The 15,097-nt window shown below is 40.9% G+C and overlaps 1 protein-coding gene across 1 annotated transcript in view; it reads left to right on the top strand.

Annotated features, from left to right (window-relative positions):
- JAK1 (Janus kinase 1) overlaps positions 1 to 15,097 on the top strand; it is a 1,643,095-nt gene that overhangs the window by 1,118,786 nt on the left and 509,212 nt on the right. Inside the window, exons 13-14 of the mRNA XM_044085562.1 lie at positions 11,578 to 11,665; positions 12,114 to 12,241. Coding sequence (XP_043941497.1) covers positions 11,578 to 11,665; positions 12,114 to 12,241 — 216 coding nt within the window. The remainder of the gene's footprint in view (positions 1 to 11,577; positions 11,666 to 12,113; positions 12,242 to 15,097) is intronic.

The following is a 15,097-nucleotide window of genomic DNA, read 5'->3' as shown; positions in this document are numbered from 1 at the left end:
TCTGATGTCAGTCAAATGCGCCTTGACCGACGTCAGCCTTATACTCTGATATTCGGGCCGACCGAGGGACAGCGGACTACCCAAGTGTTAGGACTGCAGCAATGTGGATCTTCGAACATCTACATTTATGGTAGGTACAAAACTGTACTTTTTGCAACCTAGATTAGGCACATAAAAAGGACTTTATAGGATGTTCTGCCCTAATGGCATATGCATTTTTGTCATAAAATGGGCGTGGATGTGGGTGGAGATGGGTTGGGCCTGGGCAGAGTCACAGGTAGTACAGGGGGGAATAGCTTTGGTCCAGTTTTCAGCATCGCAAGAGGGAGAAGCCGTAGTGTTGTGGAATAGAAAAGTGCTAGCATATGATAATTCTGATGAGTCACTTGGGAAAATAAAGGCACTGACAGTGAGATTAATATAATTACAGGTGAAGTAAAAAGAAATATGTTATTGAACTGAGAGGTATTGATATAATGAGAAGTAGAAGATGAGTGGTAAGTAAGAAAGTTGAGTTCAGTTGAGTAAAGAACCTGAGTAAGGACTTACATTTGATGAATGGAGATCTTGACATGAATTTGAAACTTATGGGAAAAATTCATCTTTGTTTAGTGATATATCAGACAGGACTGTTTTATAAAGAGAATGTTGTTGGGCAGTCATTTTGAATGTAATCCATGCTGTTATTGAGTATACCATGAAGATTTGTCTTTCCTCTTCATCTCTCAATGAGTTCTGAGATTTAGATTGTTGAGACAAGTTTATCTTTAGAGCAGAGTTGTTTGTTAGGGTTATGAGGTTGGTGTAATGGTTAAGGTGTTTACCTTAGACACACAAGGTGCAGGGTTTAATTCTCACATGGGGTAATTGGCAAGGCTTAAAATGGTGCACAAGGCCACGTAGTCTAGTACTAATCTGTGAACCTATACTGCAGGAGGGTTTTCAAGGAAGGACACTCAATTGTGTGGTGAAGTATGGATGAGCAGTTTTTAGCTGAAGTAATTTAAAGGAGAACCATGCCCACAGACTGAAAAAAACATGCTTATTTCATCAAGTCTTGATGGTTCCTACATTTTAGCACTACTTTTAGACTCGATATACTTTTTTAAAATATTTTTAAATGTAATTCTAGAGTCTGCCCAGAAGGGGTCCAGCAGTATGATTTTTTTTTAGTCTATCTCCAGGTATCCCACAATGCAGTGTTTGGCTTTAAAATATTATGTCACAGCCCCTAAGCTTCTGTTAGTACATTGCCTTTACACTTGTTTTTCACATATACCCTGCTTTCTTTTAGTCCATCGGGTTTAATTACCATTTCTTGAGTTTCAACGTCTACTTAAAAGACAAAAGGGATAATCATACAGAACAGTATTCTCAGCACATCAACTTGGTCTCCTGCTGTGATCTGTCAGTCACAGCAGCAACCATCTCAAATTTGACACTTTGACAGATATGAAGGGGAGGTGTTTAGGGGGAGGGGAGATGAGTTCAAGGACTACAACTCATGCATAACAAAAGAATGAAAATTAGGCGCTTTAGAAAGAAAAAGAAGAAACAGGCATTGAGAATACTGATGTTCATCGTGTTACCCTGCTGCAGTCATCACACTTGGGTTATCCTGTCGTCAGGCGGTCCCGCAGTCGGCCGGAATTCCAAAGACTTGGCCCGGCATCGGTTGCTGTCGCTTCTTCCCTGACGTCAGTGCGCCAGGGGTATATATATTGCATCCAACGCCATTTTCTCCAGTCTTTCTTGCCGCGCGGTGCCCGAAGCAGAAGCAGTTCGCAAGTGCTGGTCAGCCGACACCTGAGATTTTCGAAGTCGAATTTCAGATCCGAAGTCTTCAATAAAGCATAGTACCCCGTTGGGGAAACTTTTCTTGCCTCAGACCGATGTCAGAAAACGTTAACAATTGTATTTCTTGTGGGAAGCAAATACCTCATAAGGATTTTCATTCTTACTGCATACCTTGCCTAGGCCCAGACCACGACGTCATTGGTTGTCGTTTTTGTGCTAGGTTTAATAAGCGTACTATAAAAAGACACTTTAATTTCGCACGACACTACTTCGGTAGAAAATTTAACTACACAATGCCGTCGGAACAACCGACTACCGGCCTGCACAAAAAAACGCAAGGATAAGGACAGGCAGCCTAGACCCAAGCCAGACTCCGAGGCCTTGGCTGGACCGGTCTCCGGTTCACCGGTCTTCAGTGAGGCTCCGACACAGCCCCTGACTACCACAGATTTGGAACCCGAGACCGCTTCGGAGCCTTTGGCGGAGAGTGCTAGGCCAACACAGCCATTTTGTTTAGCCCCTACCGACGACACTGCAGAAAGAAATGTCGGTGCTGCAGAAACACCTTCGGTTTCTGAAGGCGTTTTCAGACCGACGACGCTCACCATAAAAACGTATCTTAAGCTTAAGACTCCTATTAAACCTAAAAAGACTGCACTTCAGTCTCCAGTTCAAGGCCCCATGCCTAAGAAACAGATGCTCAAAATGGCTGAAGATTTGATCTCTTTAATCAGGGGTTCCCAACCCCCAAGGCCTAGACAAGAGGAAGATTATGCCTCCTCTGATCAAGTGTCTATTTCCTCAGGCTCGTCTGAGGAACAAGATTACTCCTTCTCCCCTTATGAAGATTCTGATGCTGAGGATTCTATTCCCTCAGCTTCTCCTCCTGAAGACTACTCCTTTGGGGAAACTTTACACACTATGAGGGAACATTTTCACTGGGAAGGTAAGGACTACTCTGACTCAAAGAAAAGGCTCAGAGAGTTTCTTTTACTCCCCCAGCACAGACCACTTGCCATCCTCCCAGTTTTAGACATTGTGGATAATGTTTACTTAGAATCCAGTCTGAACCCAGATTCTCTGCCTCCTGCTCCAGCCAAACCTGACAGATACTATAGAGTGCCTGATTCCCACAAATTCCTTTATAAAAGCCATGTTGCTGATCCAGAGATTATCTCCCAGGGTCCCAAAGGGGCTAAGGCTTCTGTGGCAAAAAATCCTGTACCCTCTGAAAGGGACTCCAGAGCACTAGACAGGTGGGAGAAAAAGGTTTACACCTCAGCCACTTTAGCTATGAGAGCACTGAATTGTCAATTTCACATGCTAAAATATCAGCAATTTCTAATGTCTCAGCTAAAACAAAAAATGAGCACATTCCCTCAACAGTCCGAATTGAAAGAAATGCAGGATCTGCTGCATGCAACTGAACAGGCGGGCAAACATACTTTACAATGTGGGTTTGATTCTTTGGAGGCTTCCTGCAGAGCAGCTGTCACTGGGTCTGTTATACGTAGGCATGATTGGTTAAAGGAACAAACTCTGCCTGATCATGTTAAAGCAAAGCTTCTAGATGATCCCTTACAGCAGGATGTTCTTTTTGGAGTTAAAGCAGAACAAGTCTTAAAGAAAATGGAGGATAAGGCAAAATCTATGCAGACAGTCAAAGATTTTCTACAGGTACAGCCCCCTCGCTTCAGCAGAAATTGGCCAACAAAAAATTGGTCCTTTCCAGCTACTGACAGACCACAGAGGGGTAAATACAGACGTCCAAGAGGCAGAGGACAACCACAAGCCCAATACAAACCTCGACAATGGGACACTGCAACACAGAAGGGAGGAGAAGACAGGTCCCAAACTACCAGAAGGCAAACTCAATGACTTGCACCTCATCTGGCCAAGCAACACTCTCTTGGCAGCCCCCTTGGGAGGAAAACTCACACTTTTTTCAGACAACTGGCACATTGTCACAAAGGACAAATGGGTCCTAGACATAATTTCACGAGGATACAGATTCCATTTTCACACCTTGCCAGTGAAAAGAGGAATGCCAAACGTGCCACAGAATCAATGGGCAGAGGCACAAAAACAAATTACAGCTCTCATGGAGATGAGAGCCATTCAACTGGTACCTACACGAGAGCAAGGCCAAGAATTTTACTCAAGACTCTTTATAGTTCCCAGAAAGGACAATGCCTGGAGACCAATTCTGGACCTTTCAATTCTAAACACCTTCTTACAAGTACCCAAATTCAAGATGCTAACACTACAGCAGCTTCTTCCCATGTTGGGCAAGAAAGCATGGCTAGTAACGTTGGACCTCAAGGAGGCATACCTGCATGTCCCTATCAGACAAAGTTGCAGAAGATACCTCCCTTTCATTGCAGGTTCAACCCATTACCAATTCTCTGCACTGCCCTTTGGCTTATCTACTGCGCCCAGGGTCTTCACAAAATGCCTGTCACCAGTAATTGCATACTGCAGACAAAGAGGAATTCAAATATACCCATACCTGGACGACTGCCTCATCCAAGCAGAAAGCAAGAACATTCTCTTACAACATCTGGTTTTTGTAAAACATCTTCTAAGGTGCCCTGGGGTGCACAGTAAACGAAAAGAAATCAAAACTAGTACCCTCACAAAATATGACATTCCTGGGTGCCAGCTTGAATACAACGGCCCAGAAGGCTTATCTGACGCCAGACAAACAACTAAAACTGACTCAATATTTCAAAAAATTGGCAGCAAAGACCCAACTACCTGCAAGAAAAATTCTGCAGGCCTTGGGCTTCATGGCATCTTGCATACTACTAATACCATTTGCAAAGCTGCATATGAGGAAATTACAGTGGTACCTAAAAAGCGTATGGTCTCAACACAGCCACAGCTTGGGCACAATGATATCTCTTATTCCCTGCCTACAACAGGAGTTTCTATGGTGGTCACAGGCATGTCACCTTAACAATGGTCAGCCTTTCACCTTGCCCCCAGCCAGGCAAGCTATGACAACAGATGCATCGGACTACGCCTGGGGGGGCACACATGGCAGGACAGTGCGTTCAAGGCGTATGGACTGCAGATCAAAGGAATGTGCACATCAATCAAAAAGAGATGCTAGCTGTACAGAATGCTCTGACAGCCTTCAAGAATCTATTACATTCAGGACTACTTAAAATAAGGACGGACAACACCACAGTAATGTGGTACATAAACAAATAAGGGGGTACACACTCCTACCCTCTATGCAGGCAAGCAATGACCTTGTGGAACACAGCTCTGGCTTACCAAGTTCAGTTACAAGCTCAATTCCTGCCAGGAAAAAAGAACACATTGGCAGACGACCTCAGCAGAAACATCATGGATCCCCACGAGTGGAAACTGGATCCACAAGTATTTGCAATGATAACTCAAAAATGGGGCCTTCCAGACATAGACCTGTTTGCCAGTCCTCAAAACTATCAGCTAACAAAATTTTGTACAAGGACACTTTACCATCAAGCTTGGAAAGTGGACGCACTCTCATTCAGTTAGAAAAACCTGACAGTATATGCCTTCCCTCTATTGCCTCTCCTCACAAAGGTGCTTCTGAAAGTCAGAAAGGAGAGACCACGACTGATACTCATAGCCCCAGACTGGCCACGCCAGCACTGGTACCCACTATTGAGGAATATGGCCCAGGGCCCACCTTGGATTTTACCACAAATTGCCCATTTGCTCACACAGCAAAACAATCAGATTCTTCACAGGCAGCTCAAAACCTTAAATCTGGCTCAATGGCAAATCACCTAAGCATCCAGCCAGCTCCTCTTTCCCAAGAAGTTATGGATGTTATTCTGGAAGCTAGGAGGCCCAGCACCAGGAAGGCCTACTCGGACAAATGGAAAAGGTTTTGCACCTGGAACCAAGCTAAAGGTCAAAACACACTTCAGCCTCACATGCCTCAGATTCTACAGTATTTAACTGAGATGTTGCACAAAGGACTTTCTTTTTCTTCCATTAAAATCCATGCATCAGCTATTTCAGCCCACTACAACACGGATCCACCCTTATTTTCACATCCACTTCTAAGGCAGTTCCTCAGAGGGGCAAAAAATATTAGGCCCCCCAGGAGAGCACCTACACCAACATGGGACCTCAATTTTGTTCTGGAAAAACTTACGCTACCTCCCTTTGAACCAGCTTTCTCTGCAGATCTACAATTTCTATCATGGAAGACTGCCCTGCTGCTAGCAATAACTTCAGCTAGAAGAGTCTCAGAGCTGCAGGCACTAATGGCAGTGGAACCTTTCCTCATTTTCCATCAAGACAGAGTTTCTCTACGAACTAATCCTTCCTTCATGCCTAAGGTGGTATCCAGTGTGGCTTTAAATCAAACCATCTACTTACCCACCTTCTTCTCAAATCCACAGAACAAAGGAGAAAGACTCCTGCATTCCTTGGACATTCACAGGCCACTTCGTTACTACTTGGATAAGACTAAGGTTTTCAGAAAATCTGACCAGCTCTTTGTATCCTATGCTACATCTTCACAAGGGAAGGCTATATCAAAACAAACCCTTTCCAAATGGATAGGACATTGCATTCGTTTTTGCTATACCCATCATGGAAAACCAGTTCCTGCTACCATTAGGCCCCACTCTACCAGGGCAACAGCTACATCTACAGCCTTCCTCAGGGGGGTTCCAACTAAGGAGATTTTGGAAACTGCAACTTGGAGTTCTGTACACACCTTTACCAAACACTATCACTTACCACTTTACTCTAAGACTAGAGCTGGCTTCGCCACTGCAGTTCTGCAGAGCCTTCTAGCCTCCTCTAACCCTCTATGACTCCTCCACCCATCCTTAGCTTTGGGATTCTACCAAAGTGTGATGACTGCAGCAGGGTAACACGATGAACATAATACAGTTTTGTACCTACCATAAATGTAGATGTTCGAGTGTACACACTGCTGCAGTCCAGGTTACCCTCCCTCCATCCCCTCTGATCTAACTGGCTAAATCTCTACAACACCTTCATGATGTATTTGCTTATAGCTGGAGGGATTTTGTGTTTGTGCAAAAAATTGCTTAATTTGGTACTAATTACTGACCACCTTTTTGGGGGCACCTGACATCTGGGGCAAGAAAAACTGAAGAAAATGGTGTTGGATGCAATATATATACCCCTGGCGCACTGACGTCAGGGAAGAAGCGACAGCAACCGACGCCGGACCAAGACTTTGGAATTCCGGCCGACTGCGGGACCGCCTGATGACAGGATAACCCAAGTGTGATGACTGCAGCAGGGTGTACACTCGAACATCTACATTTATGGTAGGTACAAAACTGTACTTTCTGTGTGATTATCCCTGTTTGTCTTTTGTCATTGAAGAGCAAGAAATGGTATTTAAACCTGACTGACTAAAAGAAAGTAGGGTATACATGAAAACACATGCAAAGTCAATGCACTGACAGGAGCGTAGGGGCTATGATGTAATATTTCAAAGCTAAACACTGCTTTGTGTGATACCTAGAGGTAGACTAAAAAATCAAGATGCCAGACCCCATGTGGTCAAAATCTGGAATTACATTTAAAAATATAAAAAAGTATATAGAGTCTAAAATGGTGTTAAAATGTAAGAAATATCAAGACATGATGAAATAGGTTCAAATGTTAGTACTAGGCTAACTGCCCTTGTGGGTCATTTCAAGCCTAGCCAATTAACTCATGTGAGAATCAACTCCTACACCTTGTCTGTAAGGCAAATATCTTAACAGTTATGCCAACCTCCCTCTTCCTTTGGTGAGAGTCAAACTTTGTACCTCTTGTCTCTGAGGTAAACACCTTAATCACTATGTCATCCCCCATCCATTTTTTTTCAGTCTGTGGGTATGATTCTCCTTTTAAGATATTTTGAGAATTCCATCCAGTTTATTTTTGAGAGTGCAAGACAGTGATGGGATCTGTTTGGGATCTGTTAGTCAAATTAGCAGTGATTTAGCAATTGTATTGTAACGTTGTTCAAGCTTTCCTAGGAGGCTGTTTTGTAGGTTAGTGAGGACAGGGGCAGAATATAGGAGCGTTGGTAGGAGACAAGCATGTGCAGTAGATTTATGACCTAGGCTAGTAAGAAATAGCTGGGCTGCATATAGAGATCCAGGCTATTGGTGAGTTTTATTTGACATTACTTATATGAATATCAAACATGAGCTTATCAGTTGTTACACCTATTGGAAATCTACAAAATTTTAATATTTTGCACAGATGAATTATTAAAACTGTGTGGGCTTTAGGGAACGGCATTTGTTTAGTTATTTATTTTTTAGTATTAAGTGTAAGGTGAGTGTTACCTATCCATTGTCCTACTGCATCATATTCATATTGAATCATAATGGATGGAGGTGTGGCATTTTGAAGCTTACTTATTTATATATTGAATATTAAGGGTCCGAGAACAGCCCTTTGGGGGATACTGTAGACACTGGGAGGCAAGAGGAGCAAGTGATGATCTTCATAGTAAGTATTACAGTACTGATTCCTGGGTCTTCCTGCCATGCAGAATGTTTTGCCACCTTACTTCATAGCTGTGATTACTCAGGTAGTTGTTGAACCACAGTAATGTTGTGTGAGATATGTTCTGCTAGAGAAGAAATGATTTAAGTTTTAGTTTAAGTTTTAGGTTTTCCTTTGGTATTTTTAGTTTAGTATATACTGTTTGCTGTGGAAGTTAACTTATTTTCATAACTGTTTTGTATTATATATATATATATATATATATATATATATATATATATATATATATATATCATAAAATGCCAGAAAAATACTTTTTTTTAGTCTAGCCAAGTACTGTAGTTTGCCTAGGACAGCTGTTCTTCAAGTTTCTCTCTTTTCACTCCATATAGCCCAAGTTTTTTAAGTGTACCAACTGTCTTAGCCACTGTTACAACTTCTGTCAACTTAGTCAACCATGTTTTCATCCTCTTAGTGAAGATGTGCTTCATAAAATTCCACATTTTATTCATTTTTCTTACTCTGAAAATTGCATCCCCTTCTACTTACATTGTCTAACCTAATCTGATCACATTCCCATTAATGGCCTGTTTCTCTGTCATATGCTTCTATCTCTCCTCATATCTTTGTATGACATTCCGCCATCCTCCTCAACATTGTGATTGTGTTCCTTTGTGATCTCTTCAATATTAATATATATGTTTCTTCTTGAAAGTCCTCCAGAATTACATGCAGTGTTCCAACTCTGGTATTAAAAGGGATTATAGGCCAACTCATTGACGTGATACATTTGTCTTGTTGAAACTTACTGACAGGTAGTGGAAGCTTTTCACTGTAGCACTAATTACAGGCCAACTCATTTCTGATATATTGATCTTCCTGAAACTTAGGGGAGGGGAAGCTTTTCACTATCGCACTAATTAAACAGTTTCATTGTGTTATACCCTTTCAGTGTATAGTGTGTTGCAGATTTTATAGAACAGTGAAACAAGCTGAGAGCAAAGAAATTTAGTGGAATCAGTTACATTAAAAATTAGGTAATGCAGATTATAAGTAACAGTGTTAAACACAAATCAAAGTTATGTCACCAGTACATTTAGTGCACATTTAGGTTACTGTTGATAACAAAGGCAAGAAGAAGGTTGAGAAAAATTAACATAAAAGACAAAGTATGATAGAGAAGACGGGAAATATGTCGTGGCAAAGAACCTTGTTTGGGTAAGAAGACAAAAGAGGTAGAAGAAAAAGAGGAGATCGGTAGAGGAAATAGTTCTGTGAAACATTGCATAGTAAAAGTGTGAGAACCTAACTGACAGAAGTAGTGAATTTACTTGAGGAACAATGGTGTATATTCTGTGAATCATAAATAGTCTACAAAGTGGGGAATCTGAGTTAAGTAGGCAGAACTCATGAGAGCCCCCCCACCCCCATAAGTAAGAAAACTAAGAACGCTGAATTGTAGGACGTAGTAGTACTAAATGAGAATGGGTCTATATTATAAGCTGGAAGAGTCTTTTCTTTGCACACTTAAACACCGACATGTAAGTAGCGAAAGCTGGAAACCACGAATGACCACTTCAGCAAATTCTTTCCCTGTGAAAAAAGTTGCTTGGCCATTATCGGGAATTGCCCTTTTCTCCAATGTAGAGCAATCTTGGAGTTGGTATATTTAGTTAGGGGGGTGTCTGGGGCATAGCCCCCCAGTTGATTAAGGTATTAAAGTTTGTTGTTATGTTTGATGGCCAAGCAAATTTTTTCCATATGACAGAAATTTGCTTAAGTGGCCATTCTCGGTTTACAGCTTTCAGTCTTTACGTGCCGACCTTTTCCATGTTTGAAGAAAAGACTCTTCGAGCTTATAATATAGTCTCATTAATAACATATGAGAAGTGGGAGGATGTAGGTGGTAGTAGCAGATAGTATCACCTTTCTGTTCTTGGACTGTATACTATGGGTTGCCACTTCATTACACTGCTAAGTAGTTAATGCCTAATATAGTAATAATCCTGAAGTCTATCTACTGTTCTGGATTCTTATGTTAACCCCCCCCCCCTTCCCTAAACACAGATTATACCCTTAGAGGATCATCTTACTCTGAGTGATTGAAGCAGAGCTGCTCTCTCTCAGACCATTTCTCAAGCCTGTTTCAGATCCCTTGCCTGGCTCACACACAATTCAGGTTCTTCCACAACTTTTCTGTCATCTACAGAGTGACTGCAAGGTTACAGGTCAACGTTATAAACACCAGTGACTCTTGGACCAGCCTCACCTCTTTCTGTCTTGAGGTCTCTTCCTTTCTATCACCATCTTCTTCCTGCTTTTTTAACTACATCTTCATGCACCTGCATTGGTTACCCAGTCTTAAAACCCTAATTTCATGAATATCTTTTAGTGAACAAGTGAATCTGAAGGCTTACTGAAATTTGGGTAGATCCCATCCACGGTGTTGCCACTGTCCACCTTTGTGTAACCCAGTCATACAAATGGATCAGATTAGTTTACCAAAATTCTTTTTGTTTTGAGTCTGTACCAGGATTTTTTAAACATCTCCTTTTTCTTGAAAGCTCATGAACCTTGACTTCAGGACCACCTACATAGATTCATAGGCAAGTGCTAGGCCAGGTGGCGTAGTGGGTCATTTTAAGCCTAGCCAATTTCCCTCAAAAGTGAGAATCAAACTCTTCACCTGGTGTCTGTAAGGTAAACACATTAACCATTTTCCCAACCAACAACCCTAGTCAATGTATCCATCCATGAAGTGAGAGTTAGTAGCCTGTAGTTCCGTGAGCTGCTGCTTGCACAGCCTTTAAAGATGGGTGCCATAACTTAAGTTCCAGTCCCCCAGGACTTTGCTTGTTTCCTATGCAGCCTGTTGTTGAATTCTGTCCGAGGTTTAGTTAGTGACCTTGCAGCCCTTTTAAGGCTTCTAAGTTGGTATTCCATGGAGACCTTGTGCCTTATTGCCTTCCTTATTTTCTTGGCTGTTATTGCATCATCTGTTCAGCCAACCCCCTCTTTGTCCTGCCCTTCCAAACTGCTATTCTGGCTTACTTCTATTTGATAAACACCAGCAAAAAGTAATTATTTCCAGCTCCTACCTGTTTCTGGCTGCTTTGCATTTCAAACTATCCCATGCCAGTTCATCTGTTTCTTTTTCTGCACCTGCAATTGATGATAAAAGTCTTTCACTTCATTCTTGAGAGAGTTGAATTCTACTGATATTTGCATATAAAACACTCTGTATGTATAAACTATACTTGAAATTTTTAATGTTTTATTTCTTCTTAGGCCTTTTATGAAACAGCAAGCATGATGCGACAAGTTTCTCACAAGCATTTGGTACTGCTTCATGGCGTATGTGTCCGAGATCTTGAAAGTGAGTATGTGATTTTCCTTTGTGTTTCTATTAGGCCTGAAAATTGGTAAATTTGCAAGTAGTTAACCAATGGTTTGAAGTAAATTCTGTGTTCATATGTTGAGAAATTAATTAGAAAACAGAGCAAATGGAATCTAGGAGTGTGTTGGGGGAGGATTTGAGTTTGTATAACTGTTTAGGAAATATTGTTTTATATTAAGATTTATGCTGCATGTTAATTGCTAAAGAAAATACTTTGTTAAATTTTATTGTAGTATTAAATCTGGATGTAAATTGACATATCATATTTTTTTACTTTCCCAATCTAATACAGCAGTGTTATGTATGCAATGCTGTTATACAGAAAAAAAACTTTTCATTCTTAATATTTCTACATCCTGTTTTACATGCAATAATATACTAACAAAAAGCAATAAAACTGGTAACGTTGCACTGTTTGTGCTTTCAGATATCATGGTTGAAGAGCTGGTTGAATTTGGTCCTCTGGATATTTTCATGCGCAAAACAAGTGAATTTCTGACACCAAGTTGGAAGTTTCAGGTTGCAGAACAGCTTGCAAATGCTCTGAGTTACCTGGTTCGTATTTGTCAGTATTGCACTCATTTTTACTTTTTACTTATCAGATATACAAACACATATCTACTACTGATGATACACACATCTTCAAGTTTTTCATACTTGAAAATGTGAAAGTCCCTATTAGAGGAGGTGACATTAAAAACATCACAGAAAGACAAGAAAATAAGTGGATTTTGTACTTTAAAACACATCAGAAACCTGGTCTCAATGAAGTTTTTTCTTTGAAACCAGAACTTAACTATTTACACAACAGTGTTAGATGAAGGTGTTTTTTAATGCTTTAATTGTTTTATTAAAGTCTTAATTGTCTAATTGTTTTTCAAATTGTTTATTATCATGTGATTTTGTATAAAAGGTTTTCAGAATTCAGTTGAACTGTTTTTGCCTGATGAAACAGACTTTTCTGTGAAAGTAACTTGTACTTTCATTTATTAAACTTTGGTGTTTTTACAGATCTGTGTTTGGTTTGGTACAACTTTTACTATTTGGACTTTGCTACTATTGTTTGTACCACTTTATTGGCTGGATATTCTCTCTCTCGCTTTGTTGTACATCAGCAAACAAGGGGGAACCAGATCTTAGCCCCTGTGTCAAGAAGCCTCAGAGTGTGGCAATGGGCTATCTCTTCAACTGCTTTCTGATAGCAATGCACATTCCAGGGAAGTCCAACATGATAGCAGACAAACTGAGCAGGTCCATTCTACTACCTCACAAGTGCTCTCTCAACAGGAAAGTGACCGATATGATTTTCCAGGAATACATGCATATGGTCGAATGGCAGAATACTGACGCTACATATGCCGAAAGCAATGACCACAGTTTTGTATATGTCAAATTTTCAGACGCCGAACCCGGAAATACCGACCGCCGGCCAGGATATAATATTCCCACCTCCCGACCCATGGTAGCACTTGTTGCGGCGGTTGTGCAACAGGGAATATCAAATTCAGAATTGTGCATGATATTTTGAGTGTTCGCACCTGTGAGTTTCGACATTAAGATTCGGAAAAATGGCTGTTCGGCATTTAGTCGCTTGACCAAATACATGAATTCTGATTTTCCATCCATGGTTCCAACTTTGCTGTGATCTTTTTGCATCTCCCCTACACAGCAAGTGCAGCAGCTTCTTTGCCCTGATCCCTGCACCAGGGTAATCACTGAGGGGCGCTCTAATCGACGATTGGCCCCTTGGTCTTCTCTTTGTCTACCTTCCAACCCCATAATTCCCAGATTCCTACAGAAAGCTGCTCAGTTGAAGAGCAAAGTAATCCTCATTGCACCTTACTGGCCTCAACAGATTTGTTTTCCCTTCCTTTGGCCTCATCTGCTTTACCCACCTTGAGTTCTGAATCCGATTCCAGACTTCCTGTCTCACCAGACAGGCATGATTCATCCGGATATCTCATACATCAAGCTAACAGCATGGTTTATCCAATTCCTTTAATAGCCAGACAGCCTATGCTCTCTTCCCCTGTCCACAAGATGCTTTTGTCTTCCCATAAGGCCGCTACTAGAAAACTTTACAGAAGTAAGTGGAAAAGGTTAATATTTTGGGCACGGCAGACCTCACCTTTTATAGAAACGGTTCTTAAATTTCTTGCAACAGTTTTTAATGAAGGAGCTAGCTCCTCAGCAATCAGAGTTCAATTAGCAGCAATTACTAATTTCCATATGAGACTTGAGATTTCTTCTATGGCTTCATCTAAGCTTTGTAAAGCCTTTTTTGAGAGGCACTCTCCGAGATCCCTATATAAAGACCTTACTCCACCCTGTGATTTAAAGTTGGTGCTGCAGGCACTAATTAATTCTCCCTTTGAAGCAGCAGCTAAACGTGTTCTTAAATTCCTAGCATGGAAAACTATCTTTGTAGTGGCTTTCTCCTCTGCTAGAAGAATTTCAGAAATGCAGGCTTTGCCTTCGAAACCTCCCTGTTTGATTTTTCATAAGGATAGAGTAACATTACCTACAAACACGTTTTTCCTTTCTAAGATGGTGTCAGAACCCAATATTAATCAGTCCATTAACTTACCAGTCTTCTTTCCTGAATTTGCAAATAAAGGGGAGCATATGCTTTGCTTATTGGACGTCTGTAGACAATTATGCTTTTACCTACATAGAATGAAAGATATTAGAACAACAGATCACTTTTATGTGTCATTTGCAGATTGTAAATTGAGAAAATCAGTCGCAAAAGTGATTTTAGCCAGATGGTTGACTGATTGTATCTCATTTATCTACAAGAAATTGGCTCTGTCCTTACCAAAACCTTTAAGAGCCCATTCCACTAGGTCCATGGCAGTGTCATCAGTGTTTCTTGCTAGGACTTCCATGGACGACATATGTGCAGCTGCAACTTGGGCTAATTTTCATACCTGTATTGCTCGTTAAAAACTGGATGTGGTCTCGAGGGGTAATGCGGCCTTTGGCTCAACTCCTCACCCTCCAACTTATTAACTGTGGTGTTTCACAGTGAATTTCTGGAAGAACAAGCATGTGTAAGGACATCATTGTCCTTCTTATTGTGCCCCATATGTCGTATGCTCTGTTACGATGTTTATAATAGTTCTTTTACCTTTGTAAAATTGAAAACAAGATCTGAGATATATTGAGGGTTGGTGCATTATGGGTAGGAAGAGGCTCGACAGTTTTTGGTGACCATGAACTATAGTAACATCTGAGGAGGATTGGATCCAAACTCATATGTTGAGGAAGAATGAAAATGGACACCACAGATGGAATGTTATGATAAGTACATAACTTTTTTACCATCATGAATTCTCTATTCTTATAACTTAGAGAACCAAAATTTGAGTGACATGTTGAGCCAGAAACTGATAGATTAGTGAAATTCTA

The sequence above is a fragment of the Protopterus annectens genome, chromosome 10.part0 (assembly GCF_019279795.1).
Source record: "Protopterus annectens isolate FY-2018-M chromosome 10.part0, PAN1.0, whole genome shotgun sequence".
Classification (NCBI taxonomy): domain Eukaryota; kingdom Metazoa; phylum Chordata; order Ceratodontiformes; family Protopteridae; genus Protopterus; species Protopterus annectens.
Note: the sequence above shows the minus strand (reverse complement) of the source record. Positions and strands in the feature narration are given on the sequence as shown.